The sequence below is a fragment of the Talpa occidentalis genome, unplaced genomic scaffold (genome assembly GCF_014898055.3).
Source record: "Talpa occidentalis isolate TD23 unplaced genomic scaffold, MPIMG_talOcc4v2.1 talOcc4.3, whole genome shotgun sequence".
NCBI lineage: Eukaryota > Metazoa > Chordata > Mammalia > Eulipotyphla > Talpidae > Talpa > Talpa occidentalis.
The window spans coordinates 6,943,136-6,970,569 of NW_023603184.1; the positions used below are offsets into that span (position 1 = coordinate 6,943,136).

At 44.9% G+C, this 27,434-nt stretch overlaps 1 protein-coding gene and 1 non-coding gene across 4 annotated transcripts in view; both read right to left on the minus strand.

The window, feature by feature from the left end:
* Positions 1-2,839: 2,839 nt before the first annotated feature.
* EXT2 (exostosin glycosyltransferase 2) overlaps positions 2,840-27,434 on the minus strand; it is a 118,987-nt gene continuing 94,392 nt past the window's right edge. For all 3 annotated transcript variants that reach the window (XM_037522423.2, XM_037522421.2, XM_037522422.2), the window contains 4 exons: positions 13,410-13,553; positions 11,525-11,653; positions 9,766-9,848; positions 2,840-3,580 (listed from right to left, as the gene is read on the minus strand). In XM_037522423.2, coding sequence (XP_037378320.1) covers positions 3,442-3,580; positions 9,766-9,848; positions 11,525-11,653; positions 13,410-13,553 — 495 coding nt within the window. In that variant the 3' untranslated portion in view covers positions 2,840-3,441. The remainder of the gene's footprint in view (positions 3,581-9,765; positions 9,849-11,524; positions 11,654-13,409; positions 13,554-27,434) is intronic.
* On the minus strand, positions 7,470-7,610 carry LOC119256500 (U4 spliceosomal RNA). The gene has a single exon (XR_005127809.1). It is a non-coding gene; the product is annotated as a U4 spliceosomal RNA (small nuclear RNA).

Below are 27,434 nucleotides of genomic sequence, written 5' to 3' on the forward strand. Positions count from 1 at the left end.
AGGCTTGCAGCCAGGTTAGTATTCTCTGTCTCTGCCTCTCCATGCTGGAGATGTTTGTTGCAATAGGAGACTGCCTGGCCCAAGAGAAACAGAAAAAGCCACCCAGCCAAAAAAGCAGCTACTGTCCCCAGAGCAAAGGGTCAGCATGGGTGGCTGATGGGGACCCTCCACCACCAAAGCCTTTCTCCTGTTAGGTGGGTTCCCAAAGGATCTTCTGACAGCAGAGCCACCAGGAGTCTCTCCAGGACTCAACCACCTCCCAAGCCAGTCTTCATTTTATCATCAAAGGGCTCTCAGCAACCAGCTTTCCTGTGGCTGGAGACGTGCTGTTTTCCAGTGGTGAGGACACCCTCGCCATTCTCCCTGCTGCCCTGCTGCTGACTGTGACTACTATCCTAGGAAGAAGCTGTGGTCACAGCAACTCTAGGAGCAAATGAGAGAAAGGGGTCACTTAACTCTTCCAGCTTCCCATCCTGGCTGGCACAGGCCAGTATGACAGGAGTTTTTTCCCCCAGAGACAGCAGAGAAACTAGCCCCTAAAGCCACAAGTGTAAAGCACAGTTGGAAGTTCCTAAAGCTTTGGCAGGGAGGCCAGAATAGCCAGTTCTGAACTTCTTGACACTGAATAAGAGGAGATACTATAGCATTGTTTGCTGAAAAGAACCAAAGTTGTTATTTTCCTCCATAATTATCCCAGAAGAGGAGATTTTTGCCTAAATGTGTGAGGCTCGGTAAAATACATGAGACAGAATTATTAGCAGCTAGCTAATGTTAGCCAGCAAGGAGGGTTTCCAACGCTATCATTCCCAGTGGGCTCATCCCAATTGGCAAGTGGCTTAGTGCACACATTGGGCCCGGCTCAGGTTCATCTGTGCAGGCCAGTAAGATGCAATTTCTTATAAAAGACTTCTTCATCTAAAACCAGCTGTTGTCTGCTGTAGGCCAGAACATGACATTTTAATTAGCATTATTGTTCCGCTTCTGAAACCAGGCTTGATGGCATCCCAAGGGCAGATGATCCTGACCCAAGTTGATGGGTAAGGCTAGCTGGGGAGCAGCTCAGAAATGTGCTCGCAATGGGGGGGCGCGTCCCTAGGCCCCCTCTGAATCCGTGAATCATGATCACTTGCTAGATTCCTGTCGGAACTTCTCCTGTGACCTGCACCACCTGTCTGTTCACAGGGTAGACACTTTTGAGGTTTATTTCAAATGCCTAGGACCGACCGTTCATTCTGTAATGTATACTCTTTTATACTATGTTGTGAGATCTAGCCCCCAGTGTTCCTGGGGGTCATGAGATTATTTAAGTGGAGTTTCAATACCCTTAGCAGTCTGATGACTCCTGAGAAGGTGATAAAGTCACACTAACAGGGTTCCTCAAGAAGTCGGTTTAAAGAGCTTGTCATCCAAAATCAAAGGGTCAACACGGTTTTTAAAAAAAGAAAAAAAAAAATGTCCTCTGGGAGGGAGAAGTGAGTGGATTGGAAACCAGGGGCTGAGGAAGAGCAGACGCATCTGAAGCTGCCAGGCGGAGGGCACACACCAGCAAGGGTAGTAGGGGCAACGCCTGACACAGCGCCTGGCTTGCCCTCCGCATCCACCTGCCCCAAGTCCTAGAAACGAGCTAGAGAGCCCCTCAAGGTGAGAGGCTCTCGCTGTTTGTGTCAGTTATCTGGTGACAACAGGGATCCCTTTCTCTTGGTTTCTAGCAAACCACCCCCAGAATTATGAACATGAGACCAAAATGCATCCCTGCTGACTAGTCTGTGCGGATCCCAGTTAAACGCACTAACACCAAGCGCCCACGCCTGCCACGATGCAGCCCCCAGCACATCGTGCCTCTGGCATCAGCCTGGGCACCACATGCCCCCGGGATGAGATGGTGTCCTGTCCCTTCCAGCAGCAGCAGCCCACGGTTCTGTAACTCCTTCATGGGAAGGGGATGAAATGCTCATGATTTCCACTTATAATTTTGCTACTTCTGAAATTTTACTTTGACCTCTGGAAATCTGTGGGAAAACATCTTGTTAAAACTACGCATTTCAAAACCACGACACAGACTCACCTACATGTCACTCGACAGAACAATGGGTGGTGATTAGTGACTTCGACTGGCACACAACTAGGTTTCGGTAATTATATCCATATTCCAAGCAAATTGTTATGTATTTTGTGTTCTGGGGGCATATGTTATGGCTAAAGTCCAAACTGTGGCTAATCTTAATATTAGAGCCAGATAAATCTGTTTCAAATCCATAACATCTAACATTTGCCAGAGTAGATTTGTTCATCAACTGGGCTTAAAGAGGTATAATTCACACATGTGCAGTATTACTAAATGCTGAAATTTAACGATTTAAATATACCAGCAACTATTGCAAAGCAGTTGTTAGAGCAGCATTTAACATTAGCCAGAACCTCCCTGGCTAACGTTAAGTTTATACTGAAGAACGGGGGAAATTCTGGCACCCTCTTGGGGTGGGGGTCACAATGCCCCCAACTTCTACCACATGGTACTAGCTAGGACCACTCAGTGGCTGGCTGTGAGATGCACTCCGTACCTCCCCCCTCCACACACACACCTATAAAACAGTGACGGGATCTAATCAGGAAGCCAACAGATTCTTTTGGCGCTCTTTGGAGACATCTTCCCTTAGCATGTTTACAGCTCGGCTCTTCCTCTGCTCGATGCACATGGCACCAACTCTCCCCCTGCCTGGGTCTGGGTCTTCCCAGACATGGGCAGCAGGCTGGAGTTAAGGCCAGAAGATGGAGTTAAACTCACGAAAGGAAATAGTTCCTTGGACTATCAATAACTAGCATTTAAGACATAGTAGAAAAAAGGAATAAAAAATAATTTTAATCATATCAAAAAGCCAAACGAAAGAGGAACAATTCACGGAACTCGCAGGATCCTGACTCAGCAGCTGGGCTCTTCGAGTCCGGGGCCCCAGCCCCCAAGGCAGATATCAAATCCCACTACGGCATTTGGATCTTACACCAAATTCAGCACTTGGCTTTTCCTCCAAAGAACTCACTGATTTGAAATAACTAAAAATAAGATATCAGTATCTTTCACACCATTCTCCCAATCTGAAATGGGCTGGTAGTTTCTCTTCTCAGCAGTCTCACGGCCAGCGAAGCCTCCTGTGACTGTGGCACCGGCGCGGACGCGAGGGCCTGCCCTGGGCTGCACCTGGGGCACCGCGAGGCTTCCGTTTGGCTTTTTTAAAAAGAACCCATGGTGGGGTCATAAGAAACAAGGGTCTGTGCAGCTCACGGCGCTCACACATCCTCACCAGCTTCTGTTCCTGAGAGAGAGGGTGAGCTGGGTCTCTGGCCAGATCTGGCGTGTGGAGAATGCCCGCATGGAAGAGCGTGGGGAGCGAGTTCTCTTCCCTTGTCCAAGCCGAACGTTCAAACCTCCACCGCTGGCATGTTTCACAAGCTGCCGATGTTGGGGAAGCTCTTCAGCTTCTCGGGAAAGTCGTCTTTGTATAGGACGGGGTCAGCCCGGTGCTCCACCACCTTAAGAGGCATTGTCCCGAAGACGGAAGCAAACTTGTTGATGCACTCAGATCTGTGCAGTGCCGGGAAGGGTGGCGGTTGAGCAGATAATGGGGGAGGAAAAAGAAAAGTTCAACAGGCTGAGAGATGACAGCAAAATACACAATTTTAACACCAACAAAAGAAATCCAAGTATCCTAGGCCTGCTCCCAGGTTCTAACAAAGGATGGGTGGGTGTGGATGAGAGATCTGGGGGTACTCTATTAGCTCAGTGGGAGAAAGTGAACAGGGATGGATGCTTTTTGGAGGCCATGGCCCCACAGAGGTCAGAATAGCTCTCTCCCTCCCCCTCAAATTCCAGTCATTCCTCCTGCTCAGTACAAGCAGGCCTCAAACCAAGGTGGATTAGCTGCCAACAATTCTTAACCCCATCTCTGCCAACTACAGAGAAGGCTAAGGATGGAAAGGAAAAATCACTTGGATCTGAGCTTAAGTTTAAAGGGCAGCAAGGAAGGTGTTCCACTCAAAGCAAGGGAAGGCCAAAGAAGATGAGGGAGATGGTCAAGCCCAATTTCAAATGATAAGCACTTCTTTCATTCAAGCAACCTTCACTGGGGGGTCTATAAGTGGTGGTCTTTTCTGTGAAAGCTGGAGGTTACTGAGAGCACTTTCCATAACTCAGCCTAACTCAGCCACTCCCACAGCAGAACCAGCAGCCATGACCCACTTAGAGACAGAAGGGCCCAGCACTGCTGGAAGAGGGGGGAGATGTCAGTTTGCTCACCCCCAAGCCCACGAGCAACCTCCTGAGAGGTGAGCGGGTCAGGAAGGTTGGCGGGAAATGGCTCTGCTCTCTCAGGCCAGTGGAGCGTGACAGCTGCTTAAGGAGGACAGCTCAGCGTCAGACCCGAGGGGACGTGGCTTTTGAAGCTAAAGGGAGTCCAAGGGTGGATTTCAGAAAGGTCACTACTCTCACCTCAGCCAGGCCCAGGCCCCTGAGAGATCTACAACAAGAACAAACCAATCAAGGCAGAACCATTGACCTGGTGACTGGACTTCAAGAAACGAACCAACAGAAGCTTCTTCTGTTCTCAAGATACTAGAAGATTCAAATGATCCCAATTAACAAGTTGTTATTCTAATGCCTTGAGCTCAGGAAGAAATGAATGGATAAAGAAGGCAGTCATTATTAACTCTTTTCTTGTGGCCGTTCTGCTTCTAGCAAAAGCGTGTTCCTCTGTCATGTGGAGTTCTCCCAGCTGACAACGTGATCGTGTCCACACCGCAAACAACAACTACAGTCATCACACACTCAGGGCTGTGTTACAGGTGCCCTAGGTGTGTCAGTAACCCATCTCAGCCCCACAGCACCCCGTGGGGAGGTCCTCCTACTTAGGATCCCCATTTTTACTTTGGAACTGAGAAACAGAGAAGCTAAGTAGCATGTCCAGAGGTCAAATAACTAGTAAGAGGCAGAGCCAAACCCATGCATTCTGGCTCCAGAGGCTAAAGTCTTAATTATGAGAGGATACATGTTTACTTATTAACATAATTCTAGGGTCCCCGAGGATGGGCTGGAAATTAACATCTGGGGAGTATCTATTATTCTAAATTGAGAGGGAGCTGGGGAAAGCACTGAGGAGCTTCAGCAGCTTCCTTCTCCCCAGATTATGGAGTCAAGGCCCCGGCAGAGTCACACCTCTCCAAAGTCTTAGTTTTGATAGCTACTTGTAAACATACATGGGTTTGTCTAATTTCCAGTTACTATGCCTGTGGACTGAACCAGCCATGCCCAGCCTAGGGACCAGCGAGCCAGTATTCAAGAAGAATCCTGGTTCTCGGCAGAGAATAGCAGCCCCAAGGTCCCTTGGAGAGGATGAGGACAATGTCTTCTCTGTCATTATATCTGCCAGCAGGGCCATGTCACAGGCATGAGGCCAGGAAGGCTCAGGCCACCTTGACTTGTTGACAGTTGCCCTGGCTAACGGGGGACTAATGAGTACACCTTTCTTTCCACACAGCCTACCCTGTGTGGCCCGCTCCTGGCTCTCCTGCAGGTCCTGCAGATCCTGCCGGCACCTCCTACTTTCTTTTACACAGGGGCACTGGGCTGGGAACAGGTCGAGCAGGTAATGAGTGGGCTGGTTGCTGGTGGCCCACGAACTGTTCTGTGAGGGGTCGGCACCCAGTCAGCAACTGTCACCCAGTCAGCAACTGTCCCCCTGGGTTGGTTTCCCAGTCAACCACAAACAGACAGAGGACTGCCAAATGTCTGTCTCTGAAGTGCTGGGAGTGTCTAGGGGAGAAAGGACTTGTGGCTTTCTGTCTTCCTTTCAAATACAACCACCCACAGTAACCAAGAGCCTTCAGGACGCCGCTGGGGAAACTGGGGAGGAAACGAACATTGCCACAGCCTGTCACGTGTGATTACTCCATTCACCCCCAACACTCAGCATGGCGTTTGGCACAAAGATGCTCAATAAATAATTGTTGAACCTAAGAATGGACCACTGTCATTAATATTCCTGTTTTAGGAGAAGGAGAGATTAAAGTTCAGATAAAGTATGTCCATTTCCATAAGTCAGACAGATCATTAAGTGACAAATCAGAATTTTAAAAGATTGGCCTAAATCAAAATTCTGCATTTTTTCCCCCTAAACCAACCCTGGCTGCCACATTGCTTTGGTCTTGGTGAAGCTACTGGTCAAAATGAACAATTACATTGTTTAGTCCTCAAAGAAATAACAGCAGATCCTGAGGATGGCTGCTGGGTAGTAAAAACTACTCACCTACACTACTGAGATTTCTGATCGATGGTCCCAAACACAATAATCAATAAGATGGCTGAGCCATAAAACCCAAGGCAAGACCATAACTTTCGGTAACTTTCACTTTTTTCACTGTTTGTGCATTCTGCATAGGGAATTTTAACAAACAAAACAAATAACTCTACAGTTGTAACTCCATCTCTTGGTCTACCCAAGATGATTTAAATCACGTCTTCCTCCCAATCTAAGTGCCTTATTTAATAATTCAGTGATTTAGTGTTTAATCCAAATAGTATTGCTCCCAGTTTCTAACTGATCTCAAGGCTGATTTCCTTCCATTTCCTATTCTCAGAAGGGTAGTCTAGAGTTGCTAACTCCACTTCCTCGCCCCCATAACCCTTTCGTGTCATCACTTTATGACGTTATATTTTTCAAAGTCACCAGTGACCACTCAGTTCAAAGTCTGTGCCCATCTGCACGTTCCTGGCTTCTCCCTGGCTTCTGATGCTGCACGTGCTGGTTCCCTCCTGGTCTCTCCAAGGGTTGCTTCTTTGTTTTCGGTTGCTTTTTCTGAGTGTCAGAACTTTTCAAGAGTCTGCCCTTGACTTTTCCAGTCAGCTGCCATCTCCAGGCAGCTGTCTCCCACAGATCTACCTAAATTTAAACCTTCTAAGTTCTAGCTCCACATCTCCAACTGCTGGCTCCACAGCATACACAGAGTGTAAGACCCCAAAATCACCTATCTTGTTGCTTTCTAGCTTCACCCAATGTTAAAACCTCCTCCTGTCCTCATTAATCATCGTGTTAATGGTACAACGATTCACCCCATCCCTCCCCCAATTAACCCTGCCCTTCCTTCCTACACTCAACTAGTTCAAGGCTGCTGACTCTTCTTTCTTTGACCTCTTCACCCTTCATTCCATCCTATGCACTAATTTTCAAATTAATCTCGCAGCATTACTTTGATCAAGCTACTAAAAAGCAGCTTCTCTGGCTTACCAGAAAAAAGTTCAAACTCCTTAAATGGGGATCCAAGAGCCTTTGCAATTTGGCACTAAAGGGACAGAATTCTGAGCTCTAGCCAAACTGGACTTCTTAAGTGCTTGCCAAATACACCATGAACTTGCTGACTGGCACCTGTGACCATATCTAGTATCCCTTACCAAGGAGCTCCTCTTCTTTCTTTCTCCCTAGTCTCCAGAGAGAGCATCAAAAATCACCAAAGACGGCTGTATTTCAAGTCATCACAGTGGAGCACTGGGATAAGTTTTCAATTAGCAATAATCACGCCTTGGACAAACCTCACAGGCGATGATACAGCCACTGCACAAAGCCGGGCCTCCTATCCTGCCCCAGTTTCACCCTCTGTGATCTGTGATCTTGATACTTCCTCTTTTACAAAAATATTCCTAAAAGTCAATTAAGAGGTCACCTCTTTTTTCCTGATCAATTACAATGCTTTGGGACTCTCTTCTGGCATTAAAGATATTGCTCTGAATTAAGTTTCATAGATATATATTCATGATATATTGCATTCATATAGCTACACATATTATATACATCTAGGTGGATTTTTAAATAATAAACTCTGATAATATGATTCAATCCAACAATATCTAGGTTACTCTATTTTCAACAGCCACTTCTCAAGCGAGAGCCTCCATGTATCCCGTAGTGGCTTTCTTCGGTGTTAAGCAACATTCAGGTCCAACTGAAATCTCTCTTCATGCTAAGATCTCAGTGGTGCTAGACAAGAATCATTTAGCTTCAGCATGATTTTCAAGGGCATTATCAGGCTGACATTTTTTTCCCTGCAGTTTCTTTCTTGGACCATATAGTTCTAGCATTTTAATTTAGTCCAAATCAATCACCCATTAGCTTAATGCTATGAGTTCTTTCCCAAGACTCAGAGAATAGGAGTAGGTTTAAATAACAATGTCATGTACTCCACCAAACTATAACTAATGTCTCCCTTCTTGTTTTTTTCTTTATTGAGGTTACATTGATTTACAACATTGTGCATGACTTAGGGGAGTAAGTTCACGCCTCCCAGGTGTTTGCAACCACATCACCCCCACCACCCAAGCACGTACCACCCTTTACCCTAGACCCCAGTCACACTGTTCCTACTCTTACTCTTCCTCCCCCTCTAGGAGCCTCAATTCTGCAGTCATATTTCTAGGGTTTGTTTTGGTTTAGTTCTGTCAATTCCTTTGTTTTCTATATTGTACATATGAGTGCATTCCTCCGGGATTTGTCTTTCTCCTTCAGACTTATTTTGCTAGCGTAATTCCCTCCAGTCACATCCATGTTGTCACAAACGGCAAGAGTTCACCTTTTTACAGGGGTCTCTTTGGAAAGAGCTTTTGACAGCTAATGACAATGCCCTTGATTGCATGATACTTACCATTTTAGTAAAAGGTATTTCCCAAATCACAATGTTATTTCACAGTAAAAGTTATAACATTTGGGGAAGATATATAAAAGAGACAATGAGATTATTTAAAAAGTAAGATAAGAAGTTGAGAAGAAGGCACAAAGCATTATAGAAGAGTCCAAGTTACTGAAACAATTTCTGCACAGATGACCCTCCACACCTGAAGGATGGTAATGTTGCCGAGAGCTTTCAGAATGACTGCTGCAAGCAGATACTGTGGGGCCCGTGGAAACCTGAACGAGATGTCTCAATCTCACCGTGACATTCTCTGAGTGCATTCTGGTTCCTTGGCAATGGTGCTGCTGGAATCAGAGTTTGCTGTCTTGTACAAAGAACCGCCTTTTGGGGGAAGTAGATTTGTTTCAGGAGCTAAGCAGCTTAGGGTACAAGCCAGAGTAATTAGGGCTATTATTGAGACCTACAGTAGGTCTTCAAGGGAGGTCATGTCTCCTCCTGCTCCTGCTCCTGCCATATGTAACTATGAGGCCGGACATCACATAGCACGCAAGGGTGTGCCCACTGAGTAGTTAATCGAATTGAAATAAAGGACGTATTAGAGTTGCCCTGCTCCTCCTCCTTTGAAACACAAAGGGCTAGGCTTTCGATTCTGTGCTCAGTATGTGTTTTTAGTAGTGTCCTCAAAGGTGATTTCTCTCTGGTGGGTTTGGTTTAATTCTTTCTAATTAAACTTTTACTATAAAGTAGAAATATTATTCTGAAAAACAATGCAGTATTTCCCTAGAATTAACTAGCTTCTACTCAAATGACTGTGGATGGTTAACTGCTTAGTCCACACGGAAAATCTGGCTTCTGGAGCTTAAGACCAGCTATATTTTTAAGACCCTTCCAACCATTACAAATTGAGTGAGTAGCATTCCAAATTAATTCTTTGGGTGACCTGGGCTTGAACTAACCCAATTCTCACAATGCAAAAGGAGGTGACTATGGCTACCAGCTGCTGTCCTTATATCTCCAAAAAAGTCCCATAAACAGGCCCCAGGCAGGAAGTGGGGATCAGAGGCGAGGGCAGTCTTCTGTTACAGGCTCACTCACCGCTCCACCATGTGCGTCTGGTCTAGCGAAAGCCCATCAATGGCTGTGCACTCTGGACACTTGAATTTCTTTCGTGGTGTTACCTGCCAGAAAAGAACAAAATATACCTGGCTGTCAGTGCCAAGGATCACAGAGTCATGCGGTGCCACCACTGTGTGCTCCAGTAGCGGAGATGCCTGCCCCTCCACACGCACGAGCGCACACACACACACCTCACCACTCCTCCACTCACTCTGTCTGGCTCGGCCAAGCGCAGAACTCACAAGGGCCCAATAAAAGAGGCTTGGAGGGCTTTTGCCTTCTGCAACTGGAAAGAAGTGGTGATGACAAGCTCCTTAATTCCTGTTTAATGACTGTTTTCTCACTGCCAAGGTCCTTGTATAAACACCATTTGTTCTTGCAGCCATAGGGCGATGAAATACAGCTTCCCATAACTTTCACCATCACCTTGGCTCCAGCAGGCACTTTCTCCGCCTTTCAGCTAATGGCAGATGCTCTGAGCAGCACTATGCTCTTGAAGATGCCTGGTTATTTTGCAATTTCCTTGACTCGGGAAAAAACGCAAATGGTCCCTCACGCCATGAATCTTCCTGACTGTCCCCTCAACCCTCTCAGACCTTAAACTTCTAATGATTTTTCTAGCAACTCAGGGGAGTTGGTTATCCTAATTTAGTAAAAGTAAATAAGCAGTGGCGGGATGGGAGGGGAAGGAAGAGAGCTAACTAAGACCAGCCTAAGAGCACAGATACCAGAAATGAACAAAACATTGTCCTAAGCAGGCACAGCTAGAAACATCTAAACGCATGTCAAAAAGCAAACTTGGAAATGTGGGAGGGGTTCCTTTAAAACTGATTATTTCAATTTACATTCCTTAATTTTTCTTGCAATGAGTTAGTAGTTCACTGAGTCAGAGAGTTGGGGGACAGGGTGAAGACTGGGTCAAAGTTGGAGAGTAGAGAGAGTGACTTTTCCTCTTGCCCTGGTCACTTGGGCTTAATCTGGCTTCTCTCATCAACTAACAGCTTGAGAAATCAGTGGGGAATGCCTCACCACTTCCAGCACTGGAAGGGCCCAGTATAGGAGTCTAGCCTAGAAGTACTGCCCATTTTCTTATATGGAATCTAATCCGGATGGATAAAGGTCATGACAGTGCTGCTCATATAAAGAAGTACTCTTTCTACCTATCTGGGGATCTGATTTGAGCATAATCTGTATTTCAAGAATAGACATCTATTATGGGATCTTTATGTACTTGCAGCTTTTAAGATGTTCTGGGAAAGGTACTTCTTAAAACTAGTTATATAGATATATAGACAATGTTCAGGACAACTACAGTTATCACTGTGTAAAGTGTCCCATCTTTTCAACAACTATAAAAAAATAAAAATCGGCTACATTAAGATGTAAACTGCATCTTTAAAGAGAATGAGATTCCAAGTCAGCTTAGAGAATAAAATTTAATTTTCTGAAAACATGATTCGTAGATTGAAATTGTAGCCTTCATCTATGATGCTGGAGGTTAAAAAGAAGAATTAAGGAAAGTTGTATGAAAAAGGAAAATAGGCTGAAACTCTCAAAGCCTAGCTTTAATTTCACAACGTGACAGCGTCAGCCACAGAATCTCAAGGCTAAAAGGGAGCGTCAGGTTTGCCTAGTCCCCCACTTGATTAGTCGCGCCCAGTCCTCGGGCTCGGAGAGGGGAGACCTGCTGGGGACCACAGAGCACAGGAGTGGCAGAACCGGGCCAGGAGCCTCCCACCTTGATGACAGCTTTGCCCGTGACGTTGGCCACCAGGAAATTCATGGCGATGTCTTCACAGTTCATGTGCGCGTCCACCCAATTCTTGATATCCCCAGGCATTTTGTAGGTATACAGATAATTAAAATACTGTCAGGTGAGACAAAAACAAGAAACACCACATGTTTGACATCTGAAACATTCAAAGCAGCCTCTCGGCTGAGATAGAGACAGCACCCTCGTCACAGCACGGGCACGCGCTGTTTCTGTGAGGTGGATCACAAGGCTGGATGGAAGGAAAGGGCAAAGGAAGCAGTAGTAGGATGCTCATGGTCCAGTGACCCAGCATCTTTAATGTTGGCATTCTTTAAAAAGTGACCACGCAAGCAGAGGAGAGACAGAGTATGAAGTCCTTGCAGGGTGCGGGCCCTTGAGACTGACGAAAACATCATGTGTTAATAAACACTGCCCAGAGGCACACAACATGTAGGTCTTCACCAAAGCCTTGAGCCACGATCCGTTATCTCCCTTCTCTCCACGGATGGCAAATAGGAACAGAGATAAAGTAATGGTGGACTGACATTGCAGAGGTATGGGCTTTCTAAAGTAAAACAAAATCAGGCACTTTTGAAACTATCACAACCTACACATATGAAATAGTGTAGAAATCCACAGACAAAAAGGAAAAGGTGTACATACTACTACCATAAACTCTAAGAATTATAAACCTTAGCCACCTATTTATTTTTTGTGAAGAACAAAAGCCCCTTTCTGAATCTAGACTTTGAAAGATACAACGGCAACTGTACGGAGAAAATAACAAGCAATAGCTAAGTTAGCTATAAATATAGCCTAATTAAATTAATTGTGCTGGGTGGAACAGAGCTGGCTGCTGACGATGGACAAGTCATTACTGTTTATTTAAACCAGACACTTCCAGAGAGTGCTCTGTTATCAGACCCGGTATTTTCAAGCCCAACGCAAACCATTCAATAGCCCTCTAATTTTTAAAAAAACATCAACACATGAAGTGACAACTCTCAGAAGAGAGGAAGTACAAAGGCTTATAAGAACACAAAAGGAATTTCAACATGATCATAATCGAATCAAAGTTAATGAGATCGATTTTCACATATGAAAATAGCTAAGGTTGATTTTTTTTTTTTACATATTTCATGCAAAGGAGGCCTAGTAAGATAGTCTTATTGTGGCTGGTGGGAGTATAAGTTGGTAGCAACAATACAAAAACTGCAAACAAATTAATATGCCAATACTTCCCAGGAATAGTCACTCCCTTTGATACAACCCGCCTCCCAGGAAGCTATCCTAATGATCACATGTGCAGTAATGTAAACAGACATTTATCACTGCTATCATTAGCTATTAAGCATTATGTAAAATAGCAAAAAAAAACAAACTATCCAATGATAGAGGAATAATTAAACATGATTTATGGATTATTTATATAACCATATATTAAAAACTATGCTAAGAATAAATTGTCCATGAAGAAATGTTAATGACATTTAAAAAAGCTCACAATATAACACATGAAAAAAGCAGGCTAACGGGAATATTTACAACTGAGTAAGTAAATAATTAAATGAAAGCCAAACTGTAAAATCATCTAAACAATAATAATGGTTATCTCAGAGACAGGACAAATAACTTTTCTTATACTACAAAATTTGTTGTGAATTTTCCATATTTCTATTATGAGCATATATTATATTTTTATAATTAGAAAAAAACTTTATTTTGAAAATATATTATACAACATAACCCTTCTAAGCCTTCTAGGTAGGTTTTTCCTAAACTCAGCAAAAATTAGGTTGGGCCAAATAAAACAAGCATCATCCTTCAGTTCAGTCAGCCCAGACCCACCTTACCTTGTGCCCCACCTTACCTTGTGATAGAAAGCTGCTCCTGTGAGTACCATGGACACCTCATTAGTCCACTCAGACTCATACTTCCACTTACTCATCTCATGGTCCCAGAGATGCAGGCGACCTGGGTAACCCACCAGTCGGTCAGGAAACTCCCGCCAGACCTATGGACAGAAAGCATCAGCCATCATTTTCCAGTCCAGACAACAGCCAAGCACAGGTCTAAGCCATCTACGCAGTTACTGAGATACTTCCTGGGTTCAAACCTTCAAAAATTAAGGTCAAAATGGGCTTCTGAAGAGGTTCAACTGAACAGGGACTCGTTATTCCTCTCGTTATTCAAAACAAAATCTTAATTGATCTCCTCTACTGCCTCTTGTGCTTGCTTGGAAATACCAAGTAATGTGTAGTAATAACTTACTGAACGGGGTCAAGGTACGTCACCTCTTAACACATGATTAAGGAGGTAGGTTCCATTCTTAGGGAAGGGATAAATGGAACTCTGTCCTGTCCTGATTTGCAATACATTTTGATGATTGAGAAAACTTAAAAAAGTTATCTGTTTCTAAAAATAAACCTATTTCTTCTGAGCACATATGCAATCTTATAATCTTCTAGAAGGCTAAAGTATAGAGAACTGGCTTGATTCAATAATTTGTAACATATCAAAAACAAACAATTGAAAGGTTTGGAAAGGTTCTTAAACACAGTTCTGTTGAATGAAACAGTGTAAAGTATTTCCAATACCTTTTCTCCATATATTTCTAAGTGAGTTCTAACAATTTACCAACAATTTACCAACTGTTCATGGGGCCAGCTGTCTACACCATAGTTCCTTATCCTCTAGACAACATTTCCTAAGGGCCTCTTATGGGCACTGTTCTCTCTTCAAACTTTGAGTAATCTTGTCTAGTTTCAATCACTTTAAATACTGGCTAAAACGTGTTTGGTCCTGAACATTCCTGAGATAACCAACTACTCACTTAATATCTCCAGTGGATAAATAATAGGGATCTCACACTTAACAAGTCCAAAACCTAACTCTTGGTTCGGTTCCATATCCCCAAATAAGCCTTCACGCAAATCTTCTCCATCTGAATAGCCTATATAATGGCTCAAGGCACAAAAGCTAGGAGTTGGTCTTTATTCCTTCCTTTTCCTCTTTCCCCACATTCAATCCATTAGCCACTCCTGTTAACTCTACCTTTTCCTCACATTTCTCTTGCCTTACCCTAGTTCAAACCATATCACCACTCCCCTAGATTACTGTAACAGACTTTTAATTTCTCTTCTTGCTTCTATTCTTGCCCTCCCAAATCATTATTTACAGAGAATCTCTAAAAGAACAATTCCTAAAAACGTATGTCAGAATGCTCTGTACAGGGTGGTTCAACCAATAGGCTCTATGGCTCCATCCCATCTCTCTCTCTCTCTCTCACACACACACACACACCTGAGCATGTCCTAAGGCTTCATCCCATCACACACACACACACACCCCTGAGCAAGTCCAAAAGGGCCTGCCTATGCTCCAGCTCTTCTTTTACCACGTTTTCCTACATTTAAATGGTCTTCCTCTTCTTTAACCATGATAAGACCTCAAGTCCTTCATGCCTGCTATTTCTGCTGACTATAATATTGTCCCAGTTTCAAAGGCTGGTTCCTGCTCATTAGTCAGGGCTCTGCTTAAAACTGACTTACTCTGAGGTGTTTTCAGACCCATGTATCCGAGGTAAACACCATCCTCCAAGTAGCCATTCCTCATCACTCCCCTGCCCCCCATGTATTTTTTTCACCAAATTTTCATTTTATGAAATTGTATTAGTTATTTACTGTTTACCCATTTATTATCTATTTTCCTCCCATAGGATTTAAATTCATGTCTTATTCACCATGGTGTCCCAAGCACAAAGATCTGTGCCTGGCACTAACAGCGTCCCGTGTAGGTGAACGCGTGATGGGCAAAATCTCAGCAGGCAGAACACTGAGACTGGAAGGAGGGAACCGAATTTCCTTTCTCCTTTCTTCAGCCAGTTACTCCTTAACTCAGAAAGGAAGTCTGCGACGGCAGTTATCAACAGCTACCATTAATAACAACGCAATATCCTTTGCATGTGAAGATCACAGTAATAATTCACCACCACCAAGGCACATGTTTTTTTTAAAATGGCTTTTCCAGAAGAGGGTAAAGGGATATTCACTGAGCCATTGCACTGCAGAGCCCAGGCCTCCGGTCCTGCATGCTTTTACGGGATGTCTGACCTGGATCTTGAGCATGGTCTGAGGTTGTGAGAAGGGCTTTCCTCCGGGTGAAGCCAGATCACCTAACATGCCCCTCAAACCCACAACCCTGGCCTCATTAACACCATGTTGTAACCAACAGAGTTAATCGGCTGCAGGCATCACCATAATAGCTGCAGACACACGAAGCCATGTCAAACATTTCCTCAGTTGTGTAATACCACTGCTGTGTTCTCCACTCTGGGGTTAGCATTTCAGCAGATTAAAATAATATGATACCATTACAGTTTTATAGAGCCCAGAGCAACACCACAACATGTGTGCCTTACTTGTGACAGTCTGTGGGCCCAGGCAGATGCCCTGAAGATGCACTGCCAGTGTCCTCTCCCTAGCACCATGCACCTGCCTGTTCAGTCATACCAGTGGCACAACTACTGACTCACCTGACGTCGTTCAAGGGGTTGGGAGGACTTCAAGCACAGGTAACTGAATATCTGGGACTACGAGCGGAAGAAAAGGAGCAGGAGGGGCCTCCATTCAGTGGGCACCTCTAGATGGATGCATCCCCCCCCCCCATTTACCCTGAGTCAACACTGCTCTTTAATCTATGCAAAGGAAGTTCAAATTGCTTTCCCAAGGGGTTCTTGTTTTCAAGACACCCCCTCCCCTCCCGCAACCCATCTGCAGCAGTAATAATGATGGCTCAGTTTATGGTCACCTTTCAGTCCTCTTAAAGCAAGTGACTTCCATCACCTAGCCAACTTCTCTGCGGAGTGACTTAACTTGGTGGCGCTGGGTCACAGCATGCTCAACCCTGTGCCTCAAGGCATCCAAGGTGTCCTGGATTTCAGATTCCTCTGGAGCCCTAGTGAGCGCTGCTGCTGAAGGGGCCCCTCTGCCCTGGACTTGCTCCAGGCAGCTGGATACAATCAAGATACCATCCTTGTCACTTCATCTATAACCCTGCAGCTGACTACAGGATCAAAACGGAGTGGGACAGAATGGGATGGGCTCTCTCTAATCAAGCCCCAGCCCAGCACAAAGTCGATTATGTATATAGTAAAGCATTTTCCCAGCTCAAACTCTACCCCCCTCGCGGCTCACTCCCACCCCCACTCTAATTCAAATGCTCTGAGGTCAGCCTTTGTCATTACTAACAGATGCCTTTGTATGTGGCAGTGGGGGCTCTGACACCCACCTTCTACCCCTTGTAGCTCCGTGATGGTGCCTCCTTAGCTGTGTTCAGGCCACTGGCCAGTGGACAGGACTGCAGACCTCCTTATGTGGTGCCCTCACCTATTTGCAATTGCACATATCTTTGAAGACAGGAACTTAGCTCCAGGATCATAAATCCTATCTCTTGGTGAGGGATTTGGAAATAATCTGGATAGTCCTTGCTGTGGGGGCCTCTCCACGTCACTCTTCAGAGACTGTGTAACATCATACCCGCCTCCAACTGTTTCCTTCCATTCTCATTTCTGTAATTTGGTCCTTAGGACCCCTTACCTGGGTTATAGAAATTTCTTCCTCTCTGGATTCCCAGCTACATCCACTGCTTTGGAGTTATCTCCTTTTTTATTCTTTAAATGAAATTTTGAGTTTATTTTGAGGCTTCCTACTATCATCCTCTACCTTTGCTTATGTTTTCTTGCAGAAAACGTACTGGGGGACATGGTTGAGCAGATCCACAACTAGTTCTACCACTGATGATTTGGGCAACCCATGGATTCAGGCTGTCTTGCTTTCAGGCTTCCCTCTGCATAATGACGGGTAGGATGAAGTGACCTTTTAATGTCCTTTTAGGGCTAAAGTCTTCTATCTTCAGCCTCACTAGTATGTCCCCAAGGAAACTTATTCATCAGCTCTGATCAGTTGCAAGTTTCTAATAGCATGGCCTGCATTATTTAACTTTGTTTAGAATACCATACACATGTGGGTACCCAATAAATGTTCCTGAAAAGAGGATAATGCACTATATTCTAAGCCAGCTTAGAGAGAGAGTGCATTTTCAACTCTGGGTGTGTGCTAAGCACGGTCAGATTCAGGAAACAGACTAGGGGGAGAAGGGGGAAGGTGTAACAACAGGTGGTGCCCATCTGGGGTATACAATTAGGAAATCACGGGTCAGCTCTAGCAGAAAAGCCAGCCTCTGAAGTGGCTGCAACAGTCATCACACTTTCAAAGGCACAGTTCCACCGGGACACTGCTACCGGGTGAGAGGGACGCCACATGCAGCAGGCTCGAGCACCAAGAGATGGACTAAGAGGAGGTAGGGGAATTGGAGCCAAGGTGCAGCAAACTGGGCAAACAAGGGGCTCCTGCTCTCTCCTTGTATGCCTCCCACCCCTCCTGGGTTTAGTCATCCCTAACCATCAAAGTGGAAAAGGGCTCCATGCTGTGGCCCAAACCCTGTGTTCACAGTCTGGGTCGGCCAAGGCAGAGCTGCAGGGAACACAACTTGCAGACGACGCTGGGCCAGTTGCCTGGCTCCCTCAAGCGTGTCTTGTATGCTGCCCAGAAGGGAAAGGGGTGGCTGGTGGGATTCCAACTCCGAGCTGGTTTTCACAGAGAAGCCAGTTAGAGGATTCACTCTCCACCCTCTGGGAACAAAGCTCACCTTTTACATTTAGAATTTCCTGAAATGACGGGGAATGGAGCAACTGATTAGCTTCATTTTCAGCTCATGCCTTTTTAGCAGTGGTTGGCAGCTTTTGTCAAGGGGGCGCTCTGCAAAAAGCAAACGAGCCTCCGTGCACGCCTGGGACACAATTACATGCTAATGCTGGACAGCTAAGGGGAAGGGAGCCCCGAAGTTGTCACCTGGAGCTCCCTAATGCTGACTGGTCTTGACAAATACGTGTACGTGCTGTGTTATATATTACAATTTACCCGTTACATCACTTCAGTCTGCCTGGGAGACTTTTCTAACCCCAGGCAGGTTCTGCTTAAAATAAGTCAAACAGGAAAACGAGTGTCATGTGAAGGCTTTGGGGTTTTGGCCGCCATCCTACTGGCCCCAGTCTGACTGGAGGGTAATGCCCAGGTGCTGGTAGACACAGTCTTCTTTCCTTTCAAATTCTTTCTTCAGGTCTCGGGAGCAATGAAGGCAGAGACAGACTGGGTTGCCAGAGTTGGTGGAGTAAAGTTGCTCTTCAGCCTTCCCAGGCTACCTGTTAGAACACGTGCCTCCTGTGGGTGGCAAGGAGAAGACTACGCCTGGACACACTATCTCAGAGGTGTGCTGCCACGGAGATCACGTGGAAGCACAGGTCACTTGTCCCATCCCTCGTGGTGCAGATGGGGAAATTGAGGGCTGGCGAGGAAGGTGCTCTCCCAGGTCACACCGCTCACGAAGTCATGTGATTCCCACTCTTCTGATTCTAAAAAGCACCTCCCCTGGTGGCGCAGTGGTTGAGAGCTGGGCTGCGAAACTGCCCACAGCCTCTGCAGCACCGGCTCGATCCCCGGTCACCGGGGAGGTCCCACATGGCGCGCAGACCTCTCCTGCCGCCCACTGCTCCCCTCAGCAGTGTACTTCGTCAGTCTGCCTGTTCTGTTCCACACTCTGGCTCTGAATTCGCTCACCCTCCCGTGCTTCTGACTGTACCCAGTGCTTGTATAAATAAATAAATCTTTTTTTTTAAAAAAAAAAATAAAAAGCACCTCATCTCAGCAAGTTCAGCCCCTCACCTATAAAGCAAAGACATCAGCTGACGGTGTCTAAAATCTCGCTGCGTGTCAGCTGTGAGGTGCTCCTGGCAGAGGTGGCGGGCGCGGCACGCGCAGCCTGGGTGACCACGCTGAGCACGGGCCAGGGTCGAGAGAGGCAGCGGGGAAGCAACAAAAGCCTTTTTACTCCCATCAGCACTCATCTTCTAAAAGCTCCAGGCTCTTCGTGAATGTGGTTTCCATTTAGCAAAGAAAGCCACATGCTCACACCATTAAAAGAAGGAACTCCCGCCGGCTGCGTAGCGACCTAGTGAGATTCCACATCTGACATCTGAGGGCCTACTGGAACCCTGCAATCTGTGAGGCTCTGGGGCAGAGAGGGAAATACAAGCACGAAGCAGCTGAACGAAAGCTTACACTCGACTACTATTTTTCATAAGGCAATGAATCTCTCGAGAGATAATAAAACAGGGAAGGAGAGACGTGGGTTTGAGGGGGTGGGAGGAGAGAAAGATGGGTCAGGATCGGGTCACGGGTTTTCTAATTTTGCGCTCCTTAAGACCCACTAAACATGAAATCATCTTTATTTCCGTAACCCCAAGTCCAATGGGAATTAGACCATTTCTAAGTCTGGTCCCAGGGGATTGTTCAGTAAAGTTAAAGGAATTGTGATCATTCTCCAAACGGCCCCTAAATCCCGCACTAGTAGAAATAGAAATGTAGTTCTTATAAACAACCATTATAGAGCCTTCACAATTTCCAGTCAATTTAGTGAGGCTCAACGTAAATGACTGAGGGCCTGCAATATTAGGTTTGTCCAGCAAGGAGGAAATACCTCCCCTGCTTCGAGTCACTGCTCTGGGGACTCTGAACAGGAGTCCGGGCTGCTACTGCAGAGCTGGCCGAACCTTTTTGCTTTCTCCCTACTGAGGAAAGGGAGGAAATGACATCGACCACAAGCTGTAGTTCTGGCTGGCTCTGAAGTATCCAGGTGGTTCTATGAAATGATTATGGATATTGTAAGGCATTTTCCCAGCCAGAAAATAATTATTTAATAACTTAATGAATTAATTCATCATCGTGCCCTATAGATGTGCATTTTAAATCTCTCAATCTCTTGGCGAAGAGTCAAGAATTCAAATTATTTCTTTATATCCCATCTACTTTCAAAAAATGATTTGGGGTAGCTTACAATATAAAAGGCAAAAATCAGAATACAGTTCAAATTGTCAAACAGATGATGTCTTTAACAGCACTTTTTTAAAAACCTAGAGATGTTCTATCTACCTCAAAAATATGAATTCTGACATCAAGTTCCAGAAAAGCAACCCAACAGCAGCCAACAACAAAGTCAGGGAATAAAATTTAGGAAAGGCAGACTGAGGTTCCTTCCTATTAATACACTCATGCATTCAAATCACAGACACTTCTTGAGCCCCTACTCTTTATTATGTTAAACAGTTTATTTTGAGGTAACTATAGGTTCGAAAACAGTTATAAGAAATAATGAAGCGAATGGTGATGCTTCATGGGTCCTTTGGTGGTGGGAATTTTATGGGGATTACACCTGAGAAGTTAAACATTGTACAAAAATGGACAACGACGTGAAAAAAAAATATATTTAAAAAAATAATAATGAAGCGAGGTCTTCTGTACTCTTGACCCAGTTTCCCTGATGGCCACATACTGTAAAGCAACTGTGAGACCCCAAAGTGATACTGTATCTCCTTCTCAGTAAAGGATCTATTTAAATCTTCTGCCCATTTTCTAATTCGGAGGTTTGCTTTTACTGTTGAGTTTTCTCCTTTACGTACCCAAGGTGCTCATTCTTCTGTTGAATATGTGGTTTGCCAACAATTTCTCTCAGTCTGTAGCTTGTCTTCATCCTCTCCAGAAGGTCCTTCATAGAGCAAGTTTTAAATTTGGACGAGGTTCAAAATATCACTTCTTTCTTTCGGAAATTGTGCTTCTGGTGTCAAGTCCTGAGAATTGTGTAATCTTAGCTCCTGAAGATTTTCTCAACTTTTTTACCCTAGAAGTTTTATAGTTTTAGTTTATGGATTTAAATGTTTTACTTTATACATTTAAATCCATAATTCATTTTCGGTTAATTTTTCTACAAGGTATCCAGGTTAACGTTTTGCACATGGATATCCAATTTGCCGGCACCATTTATCCACAAGGCTGTCTTTCCTCCATTGAATTGTGTTTGTACCTTTTGTCAAAAATCAGCTGTCCCCAACTATTTTTTAGGGGCTGTCTTACACTTCAGAGTGAACACAGAACTGAGGCACATACCTTGCTCACTAGGAACTTCTTATTTAGGAGAACTAATGACATGTATAAAAAAATTGAGGTGAAATTAAAGAAGAATGCCAAAAAGGGTATAGAGCTAGAGGATAGAAAGATTAGTTCTGGGTGGGGATGGGAAAGGAGGGAACAAGGAAAAACCTTTATGGGTTTAATTTAAAGGAGGGAAGTTAAATTTCAAAGTTAGAACTGAGATCTTGTTAACCTAACCAGGTACAAAATTATTCTTTGCTAGGTGTTTAACAGGCTAGCACACAGAAGACCAGGATTCTCCCACTGAATACATATGGAATCATTTAACTTGTAACAGCTTCTTATAAATTTATGCACAGAAACTATATATGAGAAAATCCAGTGTCTGAACACATTAGTGAACTCGTTCAGTCAATAGCTACCGCTGGAGCATCGACTACGTGTCAAATGCAGACACACACACACAGGGGCAACTCTGTGGGGAAACTTTTCAGTCCAGCCCCAGATCTATGCGATGGATATAGGTGGGAGGCCTCGCTGCAAGAAGGAACCCCATCCTTCCCGCTCCCAGAGCAGTGTCAACACATGATCAGGTGCTTCTGCCCCACCACGCAAACCTTCAGCCCAGCTCAAAGGCTGCTTGGGACCCCGAAACAATTTATACAAAGACACATAACAACTAATAGACATAATAGATATTTGTACACATAAATATATTAAGCATTAAGTTTTAATTATATTTCAAGGTTTTGACCAGTCCATAGAAATGAGCAAATATACTGCAATCACAATTAACTTGAACCCCACATGCCCATTTTCACTACATCTGATCTAAGGAGTGAGCTGCAAACATCATGTTGATGAATTCCCCTCGCTTTCTAGACTCTCATTTTCCACGTCATGACCTTTCTACAGTCAGGGGACTACCCTGATCCTTTAAGTTTTCTTTCTTTTTATTCTTCCTGAATGTGAAATCGCTATGTCTAATGCAATAGCAACCACCCACAACCATCTCAAACTCACAATTTTGCAAACAGTTTTATAACTGCCAAAAAATGGGGCAGCTTCACATTTGGGACGACACAGAACTTGCCTCTGACCATGCAGGCACTGCCCTCCCGAGAGAGCTGCTGTGGCCTTCATTTCCCTGGCCCTGTGCCAGCTCCTGCCCACACATCTCCTTTAAGCATCTCTATCAAAATCAAGGGAGATAAGCAGCCCATGCAAGACAAATTCCCCACATCCCCAAACCATAAGCCAAATCCTGAAGCTCTGAATTCCTGGAGCAGCCAAAGCCTGTAATCAATCCCAACGAGACAACAGGCAGCTTTTGGACAATAACCCTGGAACATATGGATCCTTTCAGGGTTGGAACAGCATTGCAGAAACCTCCTTTTGAATAGGGGGAGGCAAAGTACGCATTCTTTAAACCATCAAGTGCTGCAACACCTCTTTAAAATAACTATCCCACATTATAAGCATTAATTCTTGAGGTACTGAGCTACAAAGCCAGGTGGCCCTAACAGTGCTGAAGCAGGAACAATGCTGACGGCTGGCGGGGAGCACGCTGGGCTGAGCACGAGGTCAGAAGCGCTCTCTCTTCATCCACACCTCCTGGTACAAAATAGGCCCTCACCTAACTTACTGGGGATGGGCGTCTGTGAGGAGGAGACACCCTTCTGTGAAAAGAGGTCCACACAGGAAGCACACTCCCTCCTCTTCGGGAGAGGGGCCCCCTACGCCTCCATTTGATTGCTTCATCAATGGCTAAACAAAGTCTGAGCTTGCTGCTTTAATTTGCTCCGTGGGGGGAAAAAAGCGTCATTTTATTTTAATTCCCAACTGGGTGCTTTTTAACTGGTCAGATGTTATTTCAGTGTTCAGCATACATATTTGATTTCCTTCCCTTAATATTTGTTTGACTTATTCTCCAATGGGGACTGGGTGCTTTAGAAAAGCTCTGCGAGGTCAAGCTTCAGGGCGGTGTCTCTCAACACCTCCGTGGGCTCCTGGCCCACGCTCTGACTCTTCTTTCGGGAGCTCTTGCCGCAGCTGCGTGCACATGAACTAGTCCCCTCCCGGTCCCATGAGTCTTGGGGGTGTAAATCAATGCAAACTGGGGATGGGACAGAGCTAACAGATTATTCCACTCTACAGGCTGAAAACTGGGAACCTATAGTGGCAAGAGCACCGCAAGGGAGAATTCTCTAGAAAGAAGACTCCCGTCTGACCACAGGCTCCTGGGTCTCCTTTGAGGGAAGCTCTGACTATGGGTAGGGGCACTCACAGAACCTCACGACCCACTCGCTCTTCTGAAGACAAGAGTCTCCATGACAGCAGTTCTTCAGGTACTTAATAAAAATGAAAAATGGAAGTAAAGGCAGCCAATTGTCCTCCTCAATGGTGCTGACATTATGGCCAGGCTCAGGTACGGTACTCAGAAGGGGACTGTCACCCGCTGGGATACAAGGCATGAGGCTCAGATAGCTGACCGCCATCTTCAGGTGTTTAATAAAGAAGGCCCACTGCAAGTGTCAGAAATTTATAGTTTTCAAAAAGCTTTTGCAAAATGGCTCTGGTTACACTGTAAAGCTTCAGCCAGACCTGGCACAAACGCAGACCCAGAACAGCTCTGGCAGGGTTTGTGGCCCTGTGTGTGCCAAATAACTGGCCCAGCTCACTGTGGATGCCGGTGCCTGCTAGCACCTCGGCGGCCTTGTGAACGAACTGGCCCCAAGGGATCTCAGCTCCCGTCCATCACCCAGGTAAGGGAAGCAAACAATCAAATTTCCAGCCTTTCCTGACACCCCCTAGGCCAGACCCTTTGATGGGCAGAGGGAGCTGAGTCAGTCCAGGAAGTCAAGGAATGGGAATCTACAGTGCTGGTTCTCACAGAAGGATGCTCACTGTGAGACACCTTTGTTAGACCCAGTGCCAAGACCTGCTCTCTGTGGCACTTTCACTTTTAACAACCTATTATGAAGCCTGGCTCTAAGCTAAGCTGTTTCCATCCTCCAGCTATTCTGGAGAGAAAAGAAGGAATAGCTTACGTAGAATCACAGATTTTATAATCTCTCCCACTATCTTTGAGTGACTACACAGATAGTTATAAATTTTACCAATTGTGTTTAAAATGTAACTGTTCTATACAGATTCTGCTCTGGAATTCTCCATTCAGCTGAGCTTCCTCATCACAAGTTAAATCTGAGGCATGGGTGAACCTGTCTTTCCTTCTTCTTGGTTATTCAATCCATTTGAACACTAAGTCTATCGAGATTGCCTGGCCACTATCTCCCTGGCTTTCCCCATTAACCTGAATCCATCCTGTGCTCTGACTACATTGCCTTACACCTCTCTACACACATACAATGATACCTTTTCACCGCTTTTAACTTTGCAGCTGGCCTCCTAGCCTGTGTGCCACCTGCCATATGTTGCCTAACTGACCGACCTCTACCGTTAACCCAACAAAACCTCCAACTTTCTCAAATGAATGCCCCATTCAACCTTGTACCAAGTTCATTCTCATGATGACGCCTCCCATGCTGGGACGGGTCTATGTTCTCAGTGACAACAGTAGGGCATTCCATGCCATTGTGCTGTCTTCCCTGATTCTTTGAGAGCACGTGCTCACCATCACCTTGGGGAGTTGCAATCAATGCCAATATGCCATTAGCACCCATGAGGCTTAACCAGACTCGACCACCCACAGGCCACCCTGGCAGTAAAAGAAGGCATCGGCATTTTGTGCTCGAGGTAACACAAGTCACTCTTCAGGGAGACCCATCCCATATGAAGGTCAGACTTTATCACCAGTATTATTAGCCAAGAGTGTTTCACATCTCTCAGGTGAAAAATGTTCAACCCTTAAGTGCTACTAATAATTTTTATGGTTGGAAATGAGGATCAAAGTATGAAAGGAAAAATAAATTCACGGGTTCATACATTCAGCCAAGTCTGCAGGGCTCACTTTCTGCCACATGTTTTCAACCGGTCTCTCTTAAAGGCGGGGGAAGGGAGGAGGAACAAGTTGCATTTTATTTCCCTGCTTTTTAGGTCTGAAATAAAAGCAGACAGGCTTGAAAAAAAAAAAATCAAACTTTTAAGTAACACTATACGCTGCTACTGTTCCCCTAGGAGTTCCTTGCAAATGAGTATCAAGAACTCAATAGATACTTTCCTAGTGGAATACATAAACAGATAAATAAATTATCCCAGGCTGAAAAGCATTTCCACATCTGGTAGCTTACTAGAGCTTGTCAAACAAGTCAGAAACACGCAGGGCCACAGAAGATCATTCCTTAGCTCCTGATTTCAGGGCTGGAGCAGGAATGTAACATTTCCCAAAGCTCTTTGCATTCCAACAGGGAATATGACCCATTTTAACAGGCAAATGACCTCTATGCTTTCTTCCAATTAAATAAAATGATAACCTTTATTAGGTCTTGAATCCAAATGTCTGTGTGCTCTCAATACATTTGCCTGAAGAAAAAGACCTTTCTATACAGTCTGATCTTTCATTCCCAAGAACTCGCTATGGTGAAACTTTAAGGGTTAATTCTATGTGCATTTAACACCTTGAAGAAGTAACTTAACCTCTCTGCACCTAGTTTCTCCAGGAATAAAACATGAGGTGACAGGAGATCTCTAAGGTCCCTTCACATTCTGACACGTTTTCTTTGAAACGGCCTTCCAACTGCGGTGCTCCCACTGGTCAACAGGCCTGCAAAGAGCCAGTCCACACAGCCAGGGCAGCAGGAGGCCGAGGCTAGGTCACTGCCAGTGCAGGCAGGCTTGCCCGAGTGTCCCAGGGTGCAGATGTTACTTTGCCCTGAGACTGTGGTTGGACAAAGCCTGCGGTTCTAACAACTTCTTCCTGGAAAGGGATTCTAGAACTCATTATCATTTTTGAGCTAACATCCCAGGTAGATCTTCCCCCATCATTCATCGTACATCTCTTACCTCTTACACTAGGCCCTCATTTCCTTTGCGTAGTTTTGGACATGTGCCGTCTGAGCTGTCCTAAAGCATCCGCTCTATGACCCTTAAGCAAGCCATGGAGTCTGTTGTCTTAAGCTGGTTCTGTAAACCAGTGCTTTCAACTCTCTATTAAAAGCATTGCCTTAAAATACCTTCATTTTTGTGAAACACAGGCTGAAACTCTGGTGCCTGAGTCTACATGTAATGTCTCAGAAGAGATATTAACAGAATCATGATCAAAATCGGCCCTGGCTCACCGTTCTCTGCTGTTCTCCATTAGAATAACACTATTTTCTCCCTTCAACTCCTAATATGCTGTCACCATCACCTCCAAATAGCCCTGGATCCTCACATGTGCAACCTTCCTACATTTCACAGAAAGGGACAGAGTTCAGTTTAAGCATAAAAGTTTGATATTCTACATATGGAACCACCTTGCAGGTTTGCCTGTACTTCTGATCCCTGAGGGTTTCCATGGCCTGAAGGAATTCTGGAAATCTGTCCTCAGGAAGGACTAATAAAACCACTTTAGATACTGGAAGACTAATTACTGGTTACTCCTTTCTAAAAATTCCCAAATGGGAAGACACCTGTCTCTCCTGAATTTCTCTAAAAATTCTTTGGAGCCACAGTAAGAAAGGTCTGTTACAAGGCTTCTTTTTGATTCTCACATACCAAAAAGTGTAAACTGTTTTTATTTAAAGTGAGGCAATGAATTTAACCATAACAGAAATGATAAAGGCTGTAGAAAAAAATAAAAGGAATGGAGATGTTCATTTTACAGGAGAATAACCAGGGAAACATTCTGATTATATTACTATTGCAAGCACCATGGTAACTAGCCTTACCTAACTGACTGTGTAAGATCACTA